The 20,886-nt window shown below is 46.8% G+C and overlaps 1 protein-coding gene across 1 annotated transcript in view; it reads left to right on the plus strand.

Annotated features, from left to right (window-relative positions):
• TTC34 (tetratricopeptide repeat domain 34) overlaps positions 1-14,794 on the plus strand; it is a 65,781-nt gene extending 50,987 nt beyond the window's left edge. Inside the window, exon 8 of the mRNA XM_025185467.3 lies at positions 9,788-14,794. Coding sequence (XP_025041252.3) covers positions 9,788-10,309 — 522 coding nt within the window. The 3' untranslated portion in view covers positions 10,310-14,794. The remainder of the gene's footprint in view (positions 1-9,787) is intronic.
• The last annotated feature ends 6,092 nt before the right edge of the window (positions 14,795-20,886 follow it).

The following is a 20,886-nucleotide window of genomic DNA, read 5'->3' on the forward strand; positions in this document are numbered from 1 at the left end:
GGAGGTCTCCTCTCCAAGGGTTGACCCTGTTTAATCCAGATATCATGGCAACAAGGGCCATGCGGGTAGAAAGATGAAACAGAACAATAGATTGAAATTTAACCAGCCCGTTGCCCAAGCTGCTGCATGCACTGCGGCATCGCTTATTCTGGAAAGTGATAAGCCAGGAGAAGGTCGGTCTCATGATGAGCAGGGTCCATGTTTGAGCATCTGCAGTTCCAACTACCTAGACGCTCTGGCTGTGTCTAGAGTGCACCCCTTTTCCGCAAAAGGGATGCAAATTAGACACATCACAATTGCAAATGAAGCGGGGATTTAAATCCCCCCCGTTTCATTTGCATAAACATGGCTGCCGCTTTTTTCCGGCTCGGAGCTTTGCCGGAAAAAAGCGCTAGTCTAGACGGGGATCTTTCGGAAAATAAAGCCTTTTCCAAAAGATCCCTTATTCATCTTAAAAAAAGGAATAAGGGATCTTTTGGAAAAGGCTTTATTTTCCGAAAGATCCCCGTCTAGACTGGCGCTTTTTCTGGCAAAGCCCTGAGCTGGAAAAAAGCAGCAGCCATGTTCATGCAAATGAAGCGGGGGGGATTTAAATCCCCGCTTCATTTGCAATTGCGATGTGTCTAATTTGCATCCCTTCTACGGAAGAGGGGTGCAGTCTAGACACAGCCTCTGTGTTCTGGGAACGCTCACTCCTAATCAGCATTTGTTTGCTTCCTTTTATTCAATTTGTGGCTTGTGGGTTGTGCGTGCGGTCCGGTGGGAAGCTACATTGTTCTGCCTTCTCCTGGTTTATAAAACTAGCCACACGCTGATACTCTAAATGCACCTTGAGAGGAGTACTTCAGATGTATTTGAGTGAGCCTGCAGGAGGACAGAAGTAAACAAGAATTAATTTACTGGTCCCTAGATACACTCCATTACAGTGAAAAAAAGCCTCTCTTCTCTGGACACTGTATGAAGTTTACTCTGCTGGGCGAGCTGTGAGGAGATATGAGAAGTAATTTGCAATCAGTGACAATATAAAGAAGATAAAGGTGCAATCAACTGTTTCTCTGGAGATGCGAGAGAAGGGGCCGCGGAGCGAAGATAAGGTTGGGCTGAATTTTCAGAGTGGCCAGGTGGTGCTGTCTGTATTGCAGTGTCACAGCACTGAAAGCCCAGGAGCTCTTTTGAGTTGCTGATAAGAAAAATGTACTTTTGGCCCAGTGCCCACAGGCCTGACTGTTGGGGAACTCAGGGTGCGACCGAGAATGAAATCTTCAGAAGTGGAAGAGCCAGGTTTCTTTCTGCCTTTTGTCCATCCTGAACAAGCCTTGAGAATCATAGAATCCTAGGGCTGAAAGAGACCTCAGGGGGTCATCGAGTCCAGCCCCCTGCCCAAGGCAGGACCAACCCAACTAAATTATCCCAGCCAGGGCTTTGTCCAGCCAGGACTTCAAAACCTCTAGGGATGAAGATTCCACCCCCTCCCTAGGGAACCCATCCCAGCGCTTCCCCACCCTCCTAGGGAAATCATTTTTCCTAATATCCAACCTAGACCTACCCCACTGCAACCTGAGACCATTGCTCCTTGTTCTGCCACCCGTCACCACTGAGAACAGCCTCTCTCCAGCCTCTTTGGAACCTCCCTTCAGGAAGTTGAAGGCTGCTATCAAATCCTCCCTCACTCTTCTCTTCTGCAGACTAAACAGATCCAATCCCTCAGCCTCACCTCGTAAGTCATATGCTCCAGCCCCCTAATCATTTTGGTCGCCCTCCACTGGACTTTCTCCAATGTGTCCACATCCTTTCTGTAGTAGGGGTCCCAGAATTGGACACAATACTCCAGATGTGGCCTCACCAGAGCTGAGTAAAGGGGAATAATGACATCTCTGGATCAACAGGCAATGCTCCTCTTAATGCAACCTAATACAGTATGCCATTAGCCTTCTTGGCTACAAGGGCACATTGTTGACTCATGTCCAGCTTCTCATCCACTGTAACCCCCAGGTCCTTTTCTGCAGAACTGCGACTTAGACAGTCGATCCCCAGCCTGTAACTATGCTTGGGATTCTTCTGTCCCAAGTGCAGGACTCTACACTTGTCCTTGTTGAACCTCATCAGATTTCTTGTGGCCCAATCCTCCAATTTGTCTAAGTCACTCTGGACTCTATCCCTTCCCTCCAGCAGATCTACCTCTCCCCCGGCTTAGTATCATCCGCAAACTTGCTAAGGGTGCAATCCATCCCCTCATCCAGGTCACTCTTCTCTTCTGCAGACTAAACAAGCCCCAATCCCTCAGCCTCGCCTCGTAAGACATATGCTCCAGCCTCCTAATCATTTTGTTTGCCCTATACTGAACTTTCTCCAATGTGTCCATATCCTTTCTGTAATGGGGGGCCCAGAATTGGACACAATTCTCCAAATGTGGCCTCACCAGTGCCAAATACAGGGGAATAATCACTTCCCTAGATCTGCTGGCAAAGCGCCCACTAATGCTCCTGCGAATGCTCCTACGTTGCCGTTGGCTGCCATTAGCTGAGTTTGTGTCAAAGAAGGAGTTGATAGGAGGATTGAAAATACAAGACGACTCTTTTCATATTTGGTTTGTGATCTCCCGGCGGGTGCACCTGTGAACCTCAGCCATGGGGAAGGCTTTTCACCGAGCGTTGATCTTGACCGCAGAAGGGTCACTGGCTACCGTGCGTTTGATTAGTGATTAGCCTGGAATAAAACTTGTGAACTAAACACTCCTGGATGCTTCAGGGATTGAAATCACTCCCCACCTCAGCTGTTTTCTGGGTGTTTCACCTATAAACCGTTGTTGGGAGTCATGGGGATTTAAGTACCTGTGTGTGAAAGGAAGCTTTTGGTCAGGGAACCTCACAGTCTTGCCAGGTCCCTGGGAAAGATGAGGGGAGAAAATGTCTCTGCACTGCTGGAAGGGGTGGGGCCTCAGGCAGAAGGGGTGGGGCTTCAGGCAGTCAGCTCTCAGTGCTGCCCAGAGCACAGCACATCTGCCTCCCCTCTCCCCCCAGCCTTTAGAACCGCCTAGAGCATGCTATGCCTGGGCCCTTTTGAATAGTCAGGCCTCAAGGCAACTGCCCCCTTAGCGCCCCCCCCCAGTCTTGGTAAAAGCACAGAGACAATTGGGACACTCTTTATGCTAAAATAAGTGCAAGAGCCTCAATGTGCTTTACAGAGATGATTCCATTAATGAAACCCCTGGAGGAGTTGATTCCATGGTTGCCTAGGAAACCGAGACATTTGGGGAATCATCCAAGGGCACACAGGAAGTCAGTAGCAGAGCTGGAAATACCATGTAGGTGTCCTGACTCCCCAGTCTCCTGCTCTAGCAGTTCAGAAGCAATCACATTGCCGCACACAGATTCCACGGCGTCTGGGGACAAAGGATGCTGTAGAAATATGCCGTTGGTATCCTGGAGTCAGGCAACAAATTAAAACCCAATTAAAAGCCATCTGCATGGGAAAGGGTGGAGAAAGGAACTCCCCTGATGCTGGGGAAAAAGCCCTGCTGTTTTAAAAAACTTGATAAGCAAAGTAATTACAAATAATAAAACCCTCCCACTTAGAGTCAAGCAACTCCTGCACTGAGGAGTATGAAATTAGTGGAAAGGTCATTTGGGCCTATGAATGGGAAAGTTGTATTTGATTCCAGAAGGTCAGGGAAAAGGGGTCTGCTTTGAGGGAGAGGTTAAAAATGTATTGCTGGGAGCCAGCTATTGGTTTTTCCTGTGAGCAATGTGAAACTGCATCTCCACAGAACATAAGGATCAGAAGGGCCATATTGGGTCAGACCAAAGGTCTATCTAGGCCAGTCTCCTGTCTTCCAACAGTGGCCCCAGAGGGAATCATCAAGGAATCCCCATCCCCTGTCGCCCATTCCCAGCTTCTGACAAACGGAGGCTAGAGACACCATTCCTGCCCATCCTGGCCAATAGCCATTGATGGACCTAACCGCCATGAATCTATCTAGCTCTTTTTTGAACCCTGTTAAAGTCCTAGCCTCCAGCATATCATCTGACAAGGAGTTCCACAGGTTGACAGTGCTCTAAGTCAAGAAAAACTTTCTTGGCTACGTCTACACTGGCCCCTTTTCCGGAAGGGGCATGTTAATTTCAGAAGCCGTAATAGGGAAATCCGCGGGGGATTTAAATACCCCCCGCGGCATTTAAATAAAAATGTCCGCCGCTTTTTTCCGGCTTTTAAAAAAGCCGGAAAAGAGCGTCTACACTGGCCCCGATCCTCCAATGTAGATGTGCTTTTTCCAGAAATACTTATAACGGAAAACTGTTCCGTTTTAAGCATTTCCAGAAAAGGGTGGCAGTGTAGACGTAGCCATGGGGTTTGAGCAGGGGCATAAAATTAACTATGGGCTAAAATCTTTCCTGCCCTGAGCTTACAGGCCCACAGGCCCAGTCCTGTGACAAGCTGAATACTCCCATTTCCCACAGAAAGATTCTGCAGGCAGAGACATTAGCAGAAATTTCAGAGAAACTCCTCAGGAAGCAGCCTCTCCCAAAGGCTTTCTGTTTCAGAACTTTCTGTTTCAGAAGGTTGAAAAAGCTACCAGAGGAGAAGCTGTTCTGGATTTGATTTTAACAAATAGGGAGGAACTAGTTGAGAACTTGAAAGTGGAAGACAGTATAGGGGACAGTGATCACGAAATAATAGAGTTCATGATCTTAAGGAAAGGTAGAAGGGAGACCAGCACAATTGAGGTAATGGATTTCAGGAAGGCAGATTTTGATAAGCTCAGAGAACTTGTAGGTAAGGTCCCATGGGAAGCAAGACCGAAGGGAAAAACAACTGAGGAGAGTTGGAAGTATTTCAAAGGGACGTTGTTAAGGGCCCAAAAGCAAACAATTCCGCTGTGTAGGAAAGATAGAAAATATGGCAAAAGACCAGCTTGGCTTAACAAGGAGATCTTGCATGATCTCAAAATAAAAAAGGAGTCATATAAAAAATGGAAACTAGGACAACTAACAAAGGATGAATATAGGCAAGCAACATGGGAATGCAGGGGCAAGATTAGAAAGGCAAAGGCACAAAATGAGATCAAACTAGCTACAGGCATAAAGGGAAACAAGAAGACCTTTTAGAAATACATTAAAAGCAAGAGGAAGACCAAGGACAGGGTAGGCCCACTGCTCAGTGAGGAGGGAGAAGCAGTAACAGGAAACTTGGAAATGGCGGAGATGCTCAATGACTTCTTTGTTTCGGTCTTCACCGAGAAGTCTGGAGGTGTGCCTAACGTAGTGAATACAAGCAGAGAGAGGGTAAGTTTAGAAGATAGGATACACAAAGAACAAGTTAAAAATCACTTAGGAAAGTTAGATGTCAGCAAGTCACCAGGTCCTGATGAAATGCATCCCAGGATACTCAAGGAGCTGATAGAGGAGGTATCTGAGCCTTTAGCTATGATCTTTGAAAAATCATGGAAGACAGGGGAGATACCAGAAGACTGGAAAAGGGCAAATATTGTGCCCATCTATAAAAAGGGGAATAAGAACAACCCAGGAAACTACAGACCGGTCAGTTTAACGTCTGTCCCAGGGAAGATAATGGAGCAGGTAAATAAGGAAATCATATGCAAACACTTGGAAGGTAATAAAGTGATAGGGAATAGCCAGCATGGGTTTGTGAAGAACAAGTCATGCCAAACTAATCTGATAGCTTTCTTTGATAGGATAACGAGCCTTGTGGATAAGGGAGAAGCGGTGGATGTCATATACCTAGACTTTAGTAAGGCATTTGATACGGTCTCGCATGATATTCTTATTGATAAACCATGCAAATATAACTTAGATAGGGCCACGATAAGGTGGGTGCATAATTGGCTGGATAACCGTAGTCAGAGAGTTGTTGTTAACGGTGCTAAATCCTGCTGGAAAGGGATAACAAGTGGAGTTCCGCAAGGGTCTGTTTTGGGACCCGTACTGTTCAATATCTTCATCAATGATGTAGATATTGGGATAGAGAGTACGCTTATTAAGTTTGCAGATGATACCAAACTGGGTGGGGTTGCAACGTCTTTGGAGGATAGGGACATAATTCAAAATGATCTTAGCAAGTTAGAGAAATGGTCAGAGGTAAACAGGATGAAGTTTAATAAAGAGAAATGCAAAGTGCTCCACTTAGGAAGGAACAATCAGTTCCATACATACAAGATGGGAAGCGACTGTCTAGGAAGGAACATGGTGGAAAGGGATCTAGGGGTCATAGTGGACCACAAGTTGAATATGAGTCAACAGTGTGATGCTGTTGCAAAAAAAGCAAATATGATTCTAGGTTGTATCAACAGGTGTGTTGTAAGCAAAACTCGTGAAGTCATTCTGCTGCTCTACTCTGCACTAGTTAGGCCTCAGCTGGAGTACTGTGTCCAGTTCTGGGTGCCACATTTCAAGAAAGATGTGGAGAAATTGGAAAGGGTACAGAGAAGAGCGACAAGAATGATTAAAGGTCTAGAGAACATGACCTATGAAGCCAGCTTCATGAACTGGGCTTGTTTATTTTGGAAAAAAGAAGATTAAGGGAGGACATGATAGCGGTTTTCAAATATCTAAAAGGGTGTCACAAGGAGGAAGGAGAAAATTTGTTCCTCTTGGTTACTAAGGACAGGACAAGGAGTAATGGGCTTAAAGTGCAGCAGGGGAGGTTTAGATTGGACATTAGGAAAAAATTCCTAACTGTCAGGGTGGTCAAATATTGGAATAAATTGCCAAGGGAGGTGGTGGAATCTCCCTCTCTGGAGATATTTAAGAACAGGTTAGATAGACATCTGTCAGGATGGTGTAGACGGAGCTTGGTCCTGTCTTAAGGGCGGGGGGCTGGACTCGATGACCTCTCGAGGTCCCTTCCAGTCCTATGATTCTATGATTCTAAGGGGCCCTCTGTGTTAGGAATGTCCAAAGCCAGCCAACCTTGGCCCAGTCTGAAAACCAAAAGGTCACTGAAGAACTCATAATCCTCTTTTTTAATCTTCCACTGTTTGGAAGTCTTGCTCCCCAGTAGCACTTGACAAGGCTGGTTGCTTCTCCTAACTGCTAGCCGTTTGACATGCTGGGATGGGGTCCAGCAACCCAGCACTGGGCCTCAAAGGGTTAACCTGGCTCACCTGGTGGAGGAGGCCCCGCCCCCCAGCCCTGCTGGGCATGCTCTAGTGGGAAGCTGGCTATAAAGGTCTCTGGAGCTGCACAGTCAGTGCTGACATCCGCCGGGGAAGGAGGTGCCACAGGACCTCCAGAGGAGGAAGCACTGACAGACCAAGCCACGGCAGTGAGGCCGAGAGGGACTGTGGGGGAACCTCCAAGACCAGAGGAAAGAGACTGAGAGGTCTGCCCATAGGATACTGGTAGAAAGTAGCCCAGGGTGGGGACTTGTTCCCTGGGAGCTCAGCGTGCTGTGGTGGGATTTCCCACCAAGCTAGCACTGGACTACTCCACTGCTGACAGGGCCCTGGGCTGGGACCAGGTGGAGAGGGAGGGCCTGGGTCCCCCTACCCCATCCTCACCTACCCCATACAGGGAAGGTTTGCCTACTGTATATTGACCCTGTGTACTTCCCTGACCCCAGGGGGAAATGGATTGACTCTGTGGCCGGTAAGCTGTGCTACCCTGAATACAGGGAAATTGTATATACTCTTTGACCACTGGGCCATGTTACCCTGAACACAGGGGGAAGTATATAGACTCTGTGGCCGCTAGGCCATACTACCCTGAATGCGGGTTCAAGAGTATAGATTCTGTGGATGTTAGACCACGCAATCCCGAGATGGAGTCCAAGGGGCCACAGAGGGCCTGTCACCACCCTCACCGGCGAATGGGCAAGGCACCCCTTGACACACGGGTTAAAACATCTCCTGTCATTCATGAGGACACTAATGAAACCAGCCATCCAAGGCTTAGATGCTCTTAGCTGAGCCACATTTGCCATGATGTTGTTTAGAACATAAACATACCCGACAGCATGTAAAAGCACTGTTTCATTTATTAGTAATAAAGAGCAATAATGAGAAATGCATTAGAGGCACATAGTTCTAATGGAACTTTCCTGGCTGATCTTTCTGAACCTTGTGTGTGTGTGTGTGTACGCATGTGCACATTCCCCTTTTGATAATGCTGAGAGCTAACTGGTGTTCAAGACCAATAGTTAGAAAAACTGTCAGACGGCCAATTTTTCCCTGCAGCTTGAATCTTTCTCTTCAGTCTCAATCCGTCTTTGCTACCAAGATATGGATCGCTTGTGTGTGGAGCTTCCCCCTTCTTGCTCTTAACACTGTTGCTTCAGAGTTATTTATCAGGTTTTGCATTAGGTATTTCACTGCAGACAGCTGAATACAACCAATGAGCCGGCTGTACTTGGACAGATATGGCACTTTCCTACAATATCCTTGCAAGACTTTATTGTAGTAAGTTGCAAAATCAATACTAAAATGTGCCTGACAAGTGTGGATCCTGGGGAATTTCTGGGGAAAACTGAATGCAAATTCCCCAGTTCCAATTATGCAAAAACCCAGAGGTTTGAAGTGCTGCTCTGAGAAGAGAGTCATTTCTGCTGGCTACCGGTTAGAGAAAGCCAAGGTCAAAAGCCTGAGCTGTATAAAGAAACAGCTGGATCTGCCCAGTCTTGAGCTCTGGATTTAAGATGGATGAATTTGTAACCACCGGGAAAACCCAGTTGTGGGACTAAAATTTGCTATAACTGTAGGTTGGAGCTGGGGGCTGACCTTTGATACACTTTTTAGTTCCTTGTCTTTTACATGGTTTCTCTTTGCCTTCCTGATGAATGTGCTTACTTAGAAGGGGCTGTGCGGATCTCTCCCATTGTCCTGGGAGAGAAACCAAAGTGTAGGTGTGGGTCTTTTCAGGAAGACTAGCCAAGTGGGGATAACACAGTGCAAAACAAAAACCACACGGAGCCCTGTGGCACCTTAGGGTACATCTACACTACAACACTATTTCAGGATACCAGAGTATCCCGGAATAACTATCCCGCATCTTCAGAGCAAGCCTGTTATTTCAGGCTCGCTATTCCAATATCCCTGTAAATCTCATTCTACGAGGAGTAAGGGACATTTCGGAATCACGCTTTATTTCAAAATTTAGTGCTATGTAGACAGTGCCAAATGATGAAATAAACTATTTTGAAATAGCATTGAAATAAGATACACAATTTGCAGTGTAGACACACCCTTACAGACTAATAGAATTATTAGGGCATCAGCTTTCATGGGTAAAACCCACTTCATCAGACGAATTGGAGTGGAAGTTACAAAAGCAGGAGTGTGTGTGTATATGTATATATGTGTGTATGTAGATAGATAGATAGATAGATAGATAGATAGATAGATAGATAGATAGATAGATAGATAGATAGATAGATAGATAGATAGATAGATGTGTGTGTTTTTATGTATATATGCATATAAGAGTATAATCTCACTACAGTCATTGGGGTACTCATATGCTCTACGTTAGGAATGGTAGCAATGGAGCAGAGAAATGGGCCAGCATTGAAACTGCTCAGAAGAAAAGCCTTCATGCGGAGGCTAATTCAAGAGCAGACGCTATCAAAGGCAGTAAACAGAACTTCAACCATCAATGTATTAGAGATGGAAAACAAGACAGTGGACCAAGACTAAAGAGATGGATGGATGGATGGATGGATGGATGGATGGATGGATGGATGGATGGATGGATGGATGGATGGATCTAGTAGCTGAAATACTATTTGTTTGGCTCATTTTTAAAGGAATAATTACCAGTGCTTTCTCTGTCCACAGGTAGCAGCCCAAGAAGGAAATTCACTGATGAAGGACCGCCACTATGAGAAGGCTCTAAATTATTACTCACTGGCTGTCTTAGCAAGCAACAATAACCCGCGATACCTTCGGCTGCGTGCCGCATGCCTGATGCACCTGAAGGAACACAGCAGGGCGTTAAAGGACATGGACAAGGTGATCCAGAAAAGTAGGTCTCATGACCCAAGAACTCAAACTGAAGATCACTGCTCAAAGGGTCATATCCTCTTATCACTTGCAGAAGTGGAAGCCGCAGTTAAAGAATACATTGAGGCATTGCAACTAGAACCGTCGCTAGCTTTGTGCAACATTAATAATGGCCCTGGGAGGGAAATTTTGGCCCAAACATTTCACCAAATAGCACAACATTATTTTGAAATTCCCCGCTATGAAGAGGCCTGGAAAACTGTGGATTACGGTCTCATCATTGACCAAAACAATAATGAACTCAAGAAACTAAAAACAAGAATTAAACGAGAGGCATCAGGCTGCAGCGTTCATTAATTTGCTCGATTTTGCCCAGTGATCCATTGGCTGTGGGTTTTGTTTGTGAGAAGAAAGGAGAGAGTTAGACATTTACTGCATACAACATCATTCAATTAATGTTCTGAGTATCTTTTGTGTACACACTGTGCACTGCATGGTGCAATGCAGACTCTGCACTGTGTACAGCAAAATCAGGTGATCCAATGCAGAACGTTACAAATATTAGCGTAAAACTGACCAACGAATTCATGGAAAGGAAAGACCAAGGAGTGGAATCTTCCATATCCAGCACCCATTTCAAATACTTTGGACACGGTTATTAAAATTTAAGATTTTCTTACAGAGTAGGCATTTTCTCTGGATAGTCTGAAAATGAATTCTGGCTAAGCACATAAAAGTCTCTCCAGCTGAGCAGCAATTCTAAAAGGCTGTGCAGCGTTCTTAAATAATGCCTGTGTCGGTACTACTGACGGCTATTCCTTACCTTTAACATTCATTAGCTGTCTCAAGTGCTCCTGTGCTGTACATGTCAAAGGAGGAGGCCCAGTGGAGGCAATTGTGACCGTCCCATCACAGATAGGCCATTTGTGGTGCATTTCATGTTTATCATCGGTAGTCAGTCCTGCCAATATCCCAATCCTGAAATATGTGGCTTTCCACATGTGGAGTTGTGGGTACTCACCGCCTCTGTCAAGCAGACCACAAATGCTTTATAGCAGAGGTGGACAATAAGCCGCCTACATGCTGAACGTGGTTCGCCAGGTTTAGCCCCTAGTGGGCCATGATATGCTTTATTTACCCGCAGGTTTGCAGGTAGGGCCACTCATGGTTCCCATTGGCCATGGATCACCATTCCTGGCCAATGGGAGCTGCAAGAAGTGATGACCCTCTCCGTGCCCCTTCCCGCAGCTCCCATTGGCTGGGAATGGCAGAGCACGGCCAACAGGAGCTGTGAGCGGCCCTACCTGCAGACCAGTCAGCAGCTAACCCTGGTGAACCACTCCTAGCTTATTGTCCATCCGGCTTTCCAGAGACAATTGCTCACAGGTTAACAAGACAAGGAAAATTTAAAATAAATAATTTGACCATATACTTTATTCACTGGATCACAGGAAATCACAGCGAAAGAACTCAATAGACAGACCCAGCGCCTCAGGTTATCCTTATTTAACAATGATAGGGTTGGTGTTGCCTCGAGGGCAATCAGGTAAGGACCATGCTGTGCAAGGGGTTGCACAGTCGTATAGCAAATGGCAGCTCTACCCAAAGAGCTCGCAACCTAAGAGACAAGACACAGCAGGTGGATGGGATCCCACCAGACAAAATAGAAACCGCAGTGCGGAGAATGGCACAGTGGCTGTGGAAGGGATCGAACAATGACCTTTCTGGTCAGCATCTAAAGTGCAGAGCAATGGCAAACTGGCAGTGCTTTACATTCACTTTACATAAGAACTAGGGGTTATCAAATGAAATGAATAGGTAGCCAGTTTAAAGCAACCAAAAGGCAGTATTTCTTCACACAGTGTAGAGTCAACCTGTGGAACTCCCTGCCAGATGATGTTGTGAAGACCAGGACTTTAACAGAGTTCAAAAAAGGACTAGATAAATTCATGGAGGATTGCTCCATCAATACTAATTAGCCAGGATTTGTGGGAATGGTTTCCCTCACCTCTGTTTGTCAGGGGCTGGAAATGGGCGACAGGGGAGGAATCACTTGATGATTCCCTGTTGTGTTTATTCCCTCTGGGGCACCTGGTATTGGTCACTATCAGAAGACAGCCTGCTGGGCTAGATAAATCTTTGGTTTGACCCAGTATGGCTGTTCCTATGTAAGCACTGCCAAACTAGGTCAGACCAAAGGTCCATCTAGCCCAGAGTCCTGTCTCCCAAAAACGTCCCATGTCACGAGGCCCAGAGGGAATGAACAGACCAGGGAATAATCAAGTGACTGGTGTAACCAGGGACTCCGCGTGGCCTTTTCCATCTCCGATACCAATGTGTCCATGAAATGATTATGATTATGAAAAGGGCGGGGGAGACAACTAATCTGCTGTTGTAAATAAACTTCAAAGCCCTGCTGGAAAACAAGACAGTTGCTTTCCTATTTCAATTTAGATTAGAGGGGGGAAGGAAATGGGAACAAATTCACCCCTTTTGTGATGAATTTTTTCGTTTACTGAAAACTATAGTCCAGGATAAAACTACATCTCTCTCCCCTGCAATCCACCCAGCAGCCAGTGAATGTGACTCTGACCTTTGATTTTTTTTTTTTTTGACACAACTAATTTTTCTACCCCCAGAGCACAAGGAGGGTAGCTTTGGATTTCTTTTTCCTTTTCAAGGTCAAGAGCGTGTCGTGTGCATTTACTGCAGGAGACATTGATAAGTAATTATTCCTCTGATTGGCATCGAAAAGCCATGGAACAGCTTCTGCCCAAGCATGAAATTATTTTTTTTCCACTAATGGGGGCTACAAATGCAAGCTGGAAGGACTAGTCTGGCTCATAAGAATACTAATTTTTCTTCTGCAACAAAACCAGTCAAGAGTTCTACAGTGCATCATTTTGGGGATTACTTTTAGGGGTACATGGGGGGTGGTTTGCTGCTGTTTAGTGTGTCTGAAATAACGAGGCACATCACTGCCTCATCACATCAGTTTCCCTATTAGTATGTCCTCCCTTAATTGCTGTGTCTGTGCTGAACAACTGGTGTCAGTCAACCTGTCGCTTCTCTCTTTGGCAGATTTGCTCCTTTCATAGTATTTGCCGGGCAGCTGTCCAATCACACTGTATGTTCCCTGTTGCTTGCAATTTTGCTGCTTGTAAAGACAATTTAATGTGTGTGAAGGTGCCATGTTGGCATGCCTAAAGGATGAAGGCCTCAAGGCAAGAGATACACAGATACCCAGGTTTCTCTAGCCTGTATTAATTTCATTTCCGAGAGTCCATGGGTCAGATTTTCCTGTCAGTTATCACTGGTGTAAATCAGGGTTAATTCCCATGGAAAAACTGTGGAATTAGGTGCCATTTGACAGTGGTTGGGGGAAAGAACTGTAGAGCGCCTTCAGTCCTTGGTCCCTCTGCTGAGAGCAAGGTGTTGCCAGCCCTCCCAATTTTATCATGAGCCTCACAACAATTAGTCTTTTCCCACAAAGCTCCAACTTCCCAGAGCCATGTGAATCTATGAGAATCTCAGCTTTTGGGGGGTGGGTTATGTGAATGTCTCATTCTCATGGCTTCCCGTGGCTCCCCTTGGCTGGAAACATCAAACCAGAGCCAATGGCTACAGAGCCTTTAGATAAACAAAGCACAGCGGGCTGTTAGCGGCTGTCCCACCATGGGCCCGCAGCCCACTTTGAGAAACTCTGACCTAAAAGCTTGAAAGCCAGATGGCAAATAGAGAGCCAGAAGCTTTAGCTAGGTTCTCTGAATATTCAACCTGATCCCAACTGAGTAACGTATGATGTAGGATATGGACCTTTTATTGTAACTTTGCCTAGTCAAAAGTTTCCAAACTGGTTTTGAATGCATTTTTAAAACAAACTCAGGATTTTAGAAAAAACTACAAGGAGCCCCGTGGCACCTTAAAGACTAAGGGTGCGCCTACACAGCACAGTTATTTCGAGATAACGTCCGTTATTTCAAAATAACAATGCAAGTGCCTAGACAGCCATTCTGTTATTTTTGAAATAATTTCAAAATAACGGACAGCTTATTTCGAAATCTGCAAACCTCATTCCACGAGGAATAACGCTTATTCCGAAATTGTGATTTCGGCATAGTGGTAGTGTGGATGCTCCACTGCTGCTATTTTGAAATAGCTCCTCGCCAGGGCCATTCAAAGTCATTACTGCCCGGTGCCTCCTTCGGCTCTAAATCAAGGTAACACATACACGTTAGGGGAGACTAATTTTGAGGCTTCCCTGAAGTGTAGATGTGCTATTTGAAAATTAGCTATTACGGAAAAAGACTCCGAAATACCTTATTTCAAAATAAGCATGCTAATAAGAAGTACTCTAAAAGATTTATTTGGGCATAAACTTTTGTGAGCAAAACCCACCTCATCACCTGCATGGAGACTTTGGGATCTGAAGCCATTCTTATGATTTTTGGAAGCTTAGCTCCTGATTTTAGAACATTTGGCAGGGGACTGGACTCGATGACCTCTCGAGGTTCCTTCCAGTCCTAGTATTATATGATTCTATGATTTCATGATGGCAATACTGTAGCATGCCCAGAAGGGGGATAATGAGTGGTAACAAGGATGCAGGCACATAGCCCTCTAGAAACAAGGCTAAGACTCACCAAATTCATTACACACAAGCCACTGACTAGCTGGCAGTGGCCTCTGGTCATTATAATGACAGGGACTTGGTTAGAGATGCCAAAAAAGATCATTTGATTATTTAAATTACCTTTAAATCTGCCAATAAAGGTTATCTATATCAATGTATAATTTACAGTAAAAAAATAAACTTTGAACGTCCCTTTTCTGCCAGGCAAACACATGGGTCTTTGGCTCTCATTCCTCCTTTGTCTCAAGAGTAATGCTGGGTGAATAATTTTCAGCACATACACTAATCCACACATTTTGCCTCTTTCTTCCTCACGAGTTTCCTGTAGACCGTTCCCATTTTCCTCCCAAGTGGCTGCCATTCCAAGTTAGTCACCAAATAATATCTTCAATTTATTTTTGACCGTTGGATTTTTCCACAAGAAATTTGCTGTGTTCATTTGACATGTGAAATTAAAGACGTGGTGGCTAATTATGATAAGTCATATGGTGTGTTTCTGTCCGCAGGCTGCATGAGTAACGTCAGTGCAGCGGTTCTCAAACTTTTTGGCCTGTGGCCAACCCCGCTCAATGCAAGCCTTTCTGTGGACCACCAGCCAACCATCCATGATGACAAAATGGGTGCAGGAGAGAGTGGGGGTGAGAGCTCTGGGAGGGAGGGTGAAGGGGTGGGCTGGGGGGGGTTGGGAGGGCGGGTACAGGAACATGGTGGAGGTTGAGGCATGAGGCGAATGGTGCACAATTACCTGGCTCTGCACCACCACCACCACCCCGCTGCTCCCATTGGCTGAGATTCCAGCCAATGGGAGCAGTGGGGAAAGCCTCCAGGAAAGCAGTTTCCTGTACTGCCTTTTCCCCAGCCAGAAGGAGGGGGAGTGGCAGCACCAAAAGCCTCTTCCTTCCCCCAGAAGCTGGATCCAACCTGCGAGACTCGGGGCTCCCCTGCCTCTCCTCCCCCCCGCAGTGGGAAGCCGGCACTGGTGCTCCTCCTCTTCCCAGCTGGGGAAACAGGGGTTGGGGAGGCTGAGCGCCAAGCTTGCGGCTACCTGCAAGACGGTCGGATTCATGGACCACACTTTGAGAACCACTGCTCTTAGGGGGCAGCTTTCACCTGGACGAATTCAAAAAGTTTCCTTTGTGTGCCTAACATTCTTCCACTAATTACCTATATTCATTCCCTATATTACTAGTTGGGGGAAACTGTGATTTGGGGCTGGGTCATTATAAGTTCAGCATAAATACAAAGAATATATAAATATAAAGAAGCCTTTATAATCAGACAGCTAAACAATTTAGCGCTCTCCGTCTCCAGCATAGGCCTGTGGCTCTTGCGAAAACAAAGGTACATTCAAGACGACTCAGGCATGTCGGTAAGGAATTGGTTGGGTGTGGCTCTGGTCCTGGCGTGTGAGAGAGACAGAGATGCCTCCAGAAAGTCAAACAGGCAGCCATAGAAGAGCATAGCCCGTAGAGAAAGCTGAGGAAGAAAGCTTTTAGAGCACAGAGAAAGGCAACGTTGGGGCTACAAACAAGGAGCTGTCTCCTATTTCTCGGTTCCTCCCTTGTTCAGGGAAACAGGACTTCATGCAGAATCTTTATAAACAGGCAAGCCTGCCGCAAGGGAAATGCCTGGCTCTTGCATCATTTTCTCCTAATGGATGCAGCCCCAAACTTTCATTATGGGCTTGGCTGCAAAGGGGTGATGTGCACAGCATAAATGGGATGCACACACAGTCAAAGCATAGTCATTTAATATTTCTGGAGGGGGTGGCAGTAATTACCCAAGATGGCCGCTTCCTCCCTTTAGTTACCAATATCGTGGTGCTATGCAGAGAGGCGCCAGTTGAGATGAGGCCCTGTTGTTCTCCGTGCTGTACAAACGAATGTGAAGAGACAACCTATAGTGGCCTGTCTACGGTCTGATCCTGCATTGTGCAATTTTTTAACCTTGAGGGTGAAGGGCCCAGAGAGACAATTGGGGGAAAGAAAACAGAGATGAAAAGACTCGCTCCATGTCATGTGTCAGATACAACCAGGAATAGAATCCAGGTTTCTGGGGCTCAAAGTAACACCGGCTGCTCCATGCTGCCCAGAGACTACTTTTGTGTGTTAACTATTCACTCTTTTTTGTAATTAGATGCCAGGATTAGAAGAACTTTCCCATTACCCTAGAGTGTGCCTTTAAACAAAGGGGCCAAATTCAACCCTGCTGTAACTCTACTGCCTGCCACATCGCTACTTCCAGGGTAAATTTGTCTTCAGGTCCCTACAACTCCCATGTCTTCAAGCACCATGAAGTCCCGTAAGAACTCCTTACTCAATTAGTCACGGTCCAGATTAATGACGGCGTCTCTCAGCAGGTCTTAGCCAATCTCATCAGCATTTTTATTTGTTTCTTTTATCTTATCTCCCCTCTTTCTAGACCCATTAAACTCTTGCGATCAAAGCTCTCCTCTGTGCCTGCACCCTGGCTTTTGATTTCCTCTTTATTCTTCTGTGACGGCCTCTTTTTTCCAAATAATTTATTAAACTATCAAATGGAACTTTTATATTAGTCATGGCGAGAGGGTTTGATTAGCAACGTCACCACATCTGGCTAATGTAATTTCACCCTCACTGTGACCCACTTTAATCCCCCCGTTCCTGTAACTCTGGAGAACAAGTCAGTCAGCTGTGAGACTCCTCTTTCCCGCGTCTCCCCAGTCCATGACTCTGCCCCCTCCCCACGCACACACACACACACACACACACACACCTTCCCTATTCTGCTCTTAGGTATTTGCTCCTAGAGTGGGATTTACTAGTAGCATGTTCAAAAATCTCATTTCCAGTTCAGCCTCTTGGGAAAAAGTCTGCGTTGAGAATGCAGTCTCCACTGACCTTCACTGGAGAATCCCTTCTGCACTTGGGAGTGCAAGACCCATTCCAGTTCCATGGAAGCCAGGGGAGATTTTTACTAGCTTCCAAGGGAGCAGTCCTCTTGAGGGAATGCTCTGCATTTCTACTTGGAGGGAGAAAAAGGAGGGCTGGACACTTTCTCCATCAAGCCCTCTCTCTGGAGGTTTTCTCTGGGTCTCCATGGGCCGTCCAAACAGAGCCTTCGCTATCCCTCCTGGGCTATGTCGACACTCGCGGCTTCTTGCGCGAGTAATATGCAAATGAGGCTAAGCGTGGAATATTGCTGAGCCTGATTTGCATACCTAATGAGCCACCATTTTTTTCAGAAGAGGCTCTTGCACAAAGAGGAGCGTCTACACTGCCCCTTCTTGCGCAAGAAAACCCCTCTTGCGCAATGCCGTTACACCTATTACTTTTCAGGAAGAACAGCATTGCGCAAGAGGGTTTTTCTTGCGCAAGAAGGGGCAGTGTAGACACACCATCTTGCGCAGGAGCCTTTTCTGAAAAAAATGGTGGCTCATTAGGTATGCAAATAAGGCTCAGCAATATTCCACGCTTAGCCTCATTTGCATATTACTCATGCAAGAAACCGCGAGTGTAGACATAGCCCTGCTGTCTCTGGGGTACAAGATTTTGTTCATCTTTCCTTCCAGTCCCCCCTCCCAAAACAATAGTCCTCATGCCCCAGGAATGGCCCTGTCAAAGCACTGAGTATCAAGTAGCCTCTTCTCGCTTCAAGGATATCCCATACCAGGCCTGCAACTACCCGCTGGGTCATCTTACACCTCTCGGATTGTCTAACAGGAAACCATTTCTGCTTCTCCTCAAACCCCGGGATGGCAGGTGGGTTCTGTGCGTTCCTTAAGGAGGAGGTGTGATTTTCAGAGATACTGCTAGAAAGGGACCTCTGTGCCAATTCATCCCCTGGGCGTGGCTGGGGCAGGAGATGGCTGTAATGCCCACCCTCTGAGCTCTCTGATAAGCCTCCCATTCTAAACGCTTTCAGCCATATTCCCATCTCACACGGGTGCAAACTGCAGCTATGTCAAGTGGAGTGATCCGGATCCACCCTGGGGTAACTAACAAGAAAAGAAACTGGCACATGTGTCCTACATACAGTTGATCACCGGTTAATTCAACCCTTCTCAACGCTGCATTTACCCCGAAGGCTGTGTCTATTGAATCAGAGTGTCTATATTTAACTAAGCCACCGTCAAGAGTCTACCTTTTATTCCTCTCTGTTGTATTGTCTGCTCCCTTCGTGCTGTTCTGCAGCCTCTGCCGTGAGCTGGTGATGAAGGGGCACTCTGCATGGGGAAGGAACCCCGCTGAAGACGCCAGCGGTGAGATCACCTGACCCTGCCTTGTCCCCAGGCAATGAATAATGAAGGAAAGCTTCAAAATGTCTCCATGCAATATCTCCATGACACCGGGCCTTTGGCAGTGCTGGCTTTATAAAGTATTGATTCCGGGCATCTCGGAAGAATATAAAGGAGAAAGCAGCCACACACAGCCGCAGCCCAACTACAGTGGAATGGTCCCAGACCATAAGGAGAGCAAAGAAGGTGTTTGGAAAGATGGGGAGCAGGTTTGGGGTCAGGATTCAAACAGAATCTTTGCCCAGAACTTCACCCCAACCCAGGTCCGAACTTGTCTGAGTTTAAACAATCGGGTGGAGCGGGGGGACGTTTTCCTTCAAGTCCTCACCTCACCACCGCCTTATTATTCACTCGCTCTCACGGCTGGCAGGACCAGTAATAAACTCAGCCAGCACTAGCTTTGCATCCGGCACTTTTTGGCAACAGAGGCATCCCCAGTGAAGCAGGTGCCCTGGTTTTCGCGTCGATCCAGTGTGCGTTTCATGGTCCTGTCACCGAGCATAGTGCGGCCCTGGCACATGCTCCTGCCGGCCCACTCTAGTCGTGCCCTGACATCGGTGGGTCTGCGGGGGGTGGGAAGGGCAGCATTTGACACTCGGAGCCAGCTGTGTTGCTTTAATGACGGCAACTCTAAAACTCATTTGTTTTACTTCCGTCTCCTCAGGTAGGATTGAATGGCCAGGTCACTGCACCGCTTCTGCATCAAGCCCTTTCCAACTTGCCACGGTTCTGCAGCCCCACGGCCCTTATTACTGTGATGTGCTACATGAAAGTACCACTGGCGTTCCCATCTGCTTAGCTTTGGAATCACATTTCCCCTAAACCAGCCCATGCCGGGCTCCGCTGGTTCCCTGACGCCATTCCTCACCAGCACCATCCATAAAACTGCCCATTAGTTCAAAGGCTCAGCATTCCAATCTGACAAAAGCCGCCTCCTGGAACAGACAGGATCCTCCTCTCCTGCCTGACTCCTGCCGTCACTGCCTTAAGGGCCGTCCTTTCCATCAATGGACTTTTGTTTTGCTGGGGGAGGCCAGAGCCAGCCTTTCCAAGACTGCAGACCTGCATTTGCACCACCCGCACATTGCATAACCCAAGGAGCCCCCTTGCATCCCTGGGACCCCCTGCACATGACCAGTTGTTTACTTGGCAGCCGGCACACTGGGAGGGCATGAGACAAATGCATGACTATGCAGCTGACTGAACCGGCCCCCAAAGTGAGGAATGCAGCAACGCAGGCTAGCGGTTAGAGCACGTTGCTGGGAGTCAGAAGACTTGGGTTCAGCGTATGACTAGACCATGGACTTACTATATAGTTATTTACATATTTACATAGAGCACGATTTTGAAAATGGGGGGAGGGAGGTACGTCAAGAGAGGGGCCTAAATAAAGCCTGATCCTGCAAGCCCCCCCATGGATCCCATTCCTCCTCTGTACCTCAGCAGCGAGACGAACCTAGCCTCAGCCCTAAAAGCCACATGAACGTAGTGCCCCCTTAATTGTATTGTGGAAATGTAAAGAGCTCTTTGCCCAAAAGTGAGGGACCCTGCTGTATGGTACATCTCCCAAATGCATCATTTCGGAATTCCTCTCCCTCTGAGGGTGTGTCTAGACTACAGGGTTTTGTCGACAAAAGCGGACTTTTGTCAACAAAACTATACCTGCGTCTACACTACCGCCGAGTTCTGTCGACGCAACGTCAACAGAACTCGGCAGTTTTGTCGACGGCAGTAAACCTCATTCTACAAGGAACAACTCCTTTTGTCGACAGAGTTATGTCGACAGAAGGCGTTATTGCATCTCCACTGTCCTTTGCATCTACACTCTCATGTCAACAAAGCGGCTTGCTTTGTCGACAGAACTGGATGTCGTCTAGACGCTCTTTGTCAATAGAAGCTTTGTTGACAGTATCTGTCGACAAAGCCTCTGTCGACAAAAGCTTGTAGTCTAGACGTACACGCTGAGTCTGGCGTGTGCATCAGCCCCCACCCCTTCACCTGGGGAAGTGGAGCAGGAGGGGTCTG

This window comes from Pelodiscus sinensis, chromosome 24 (assembly GCF_052426305.1).
Source record: "Pelodiscus sinensis isolate ZL-2025 chromosome 24, ASM5242630v1, whole genome shotgun sequence".
Lineage (NCBI taxonomy): Eukaryota > Metazoa > Chordata > Testudines > Trionychidae > Pelodiscus > Pelodiscus sinensis.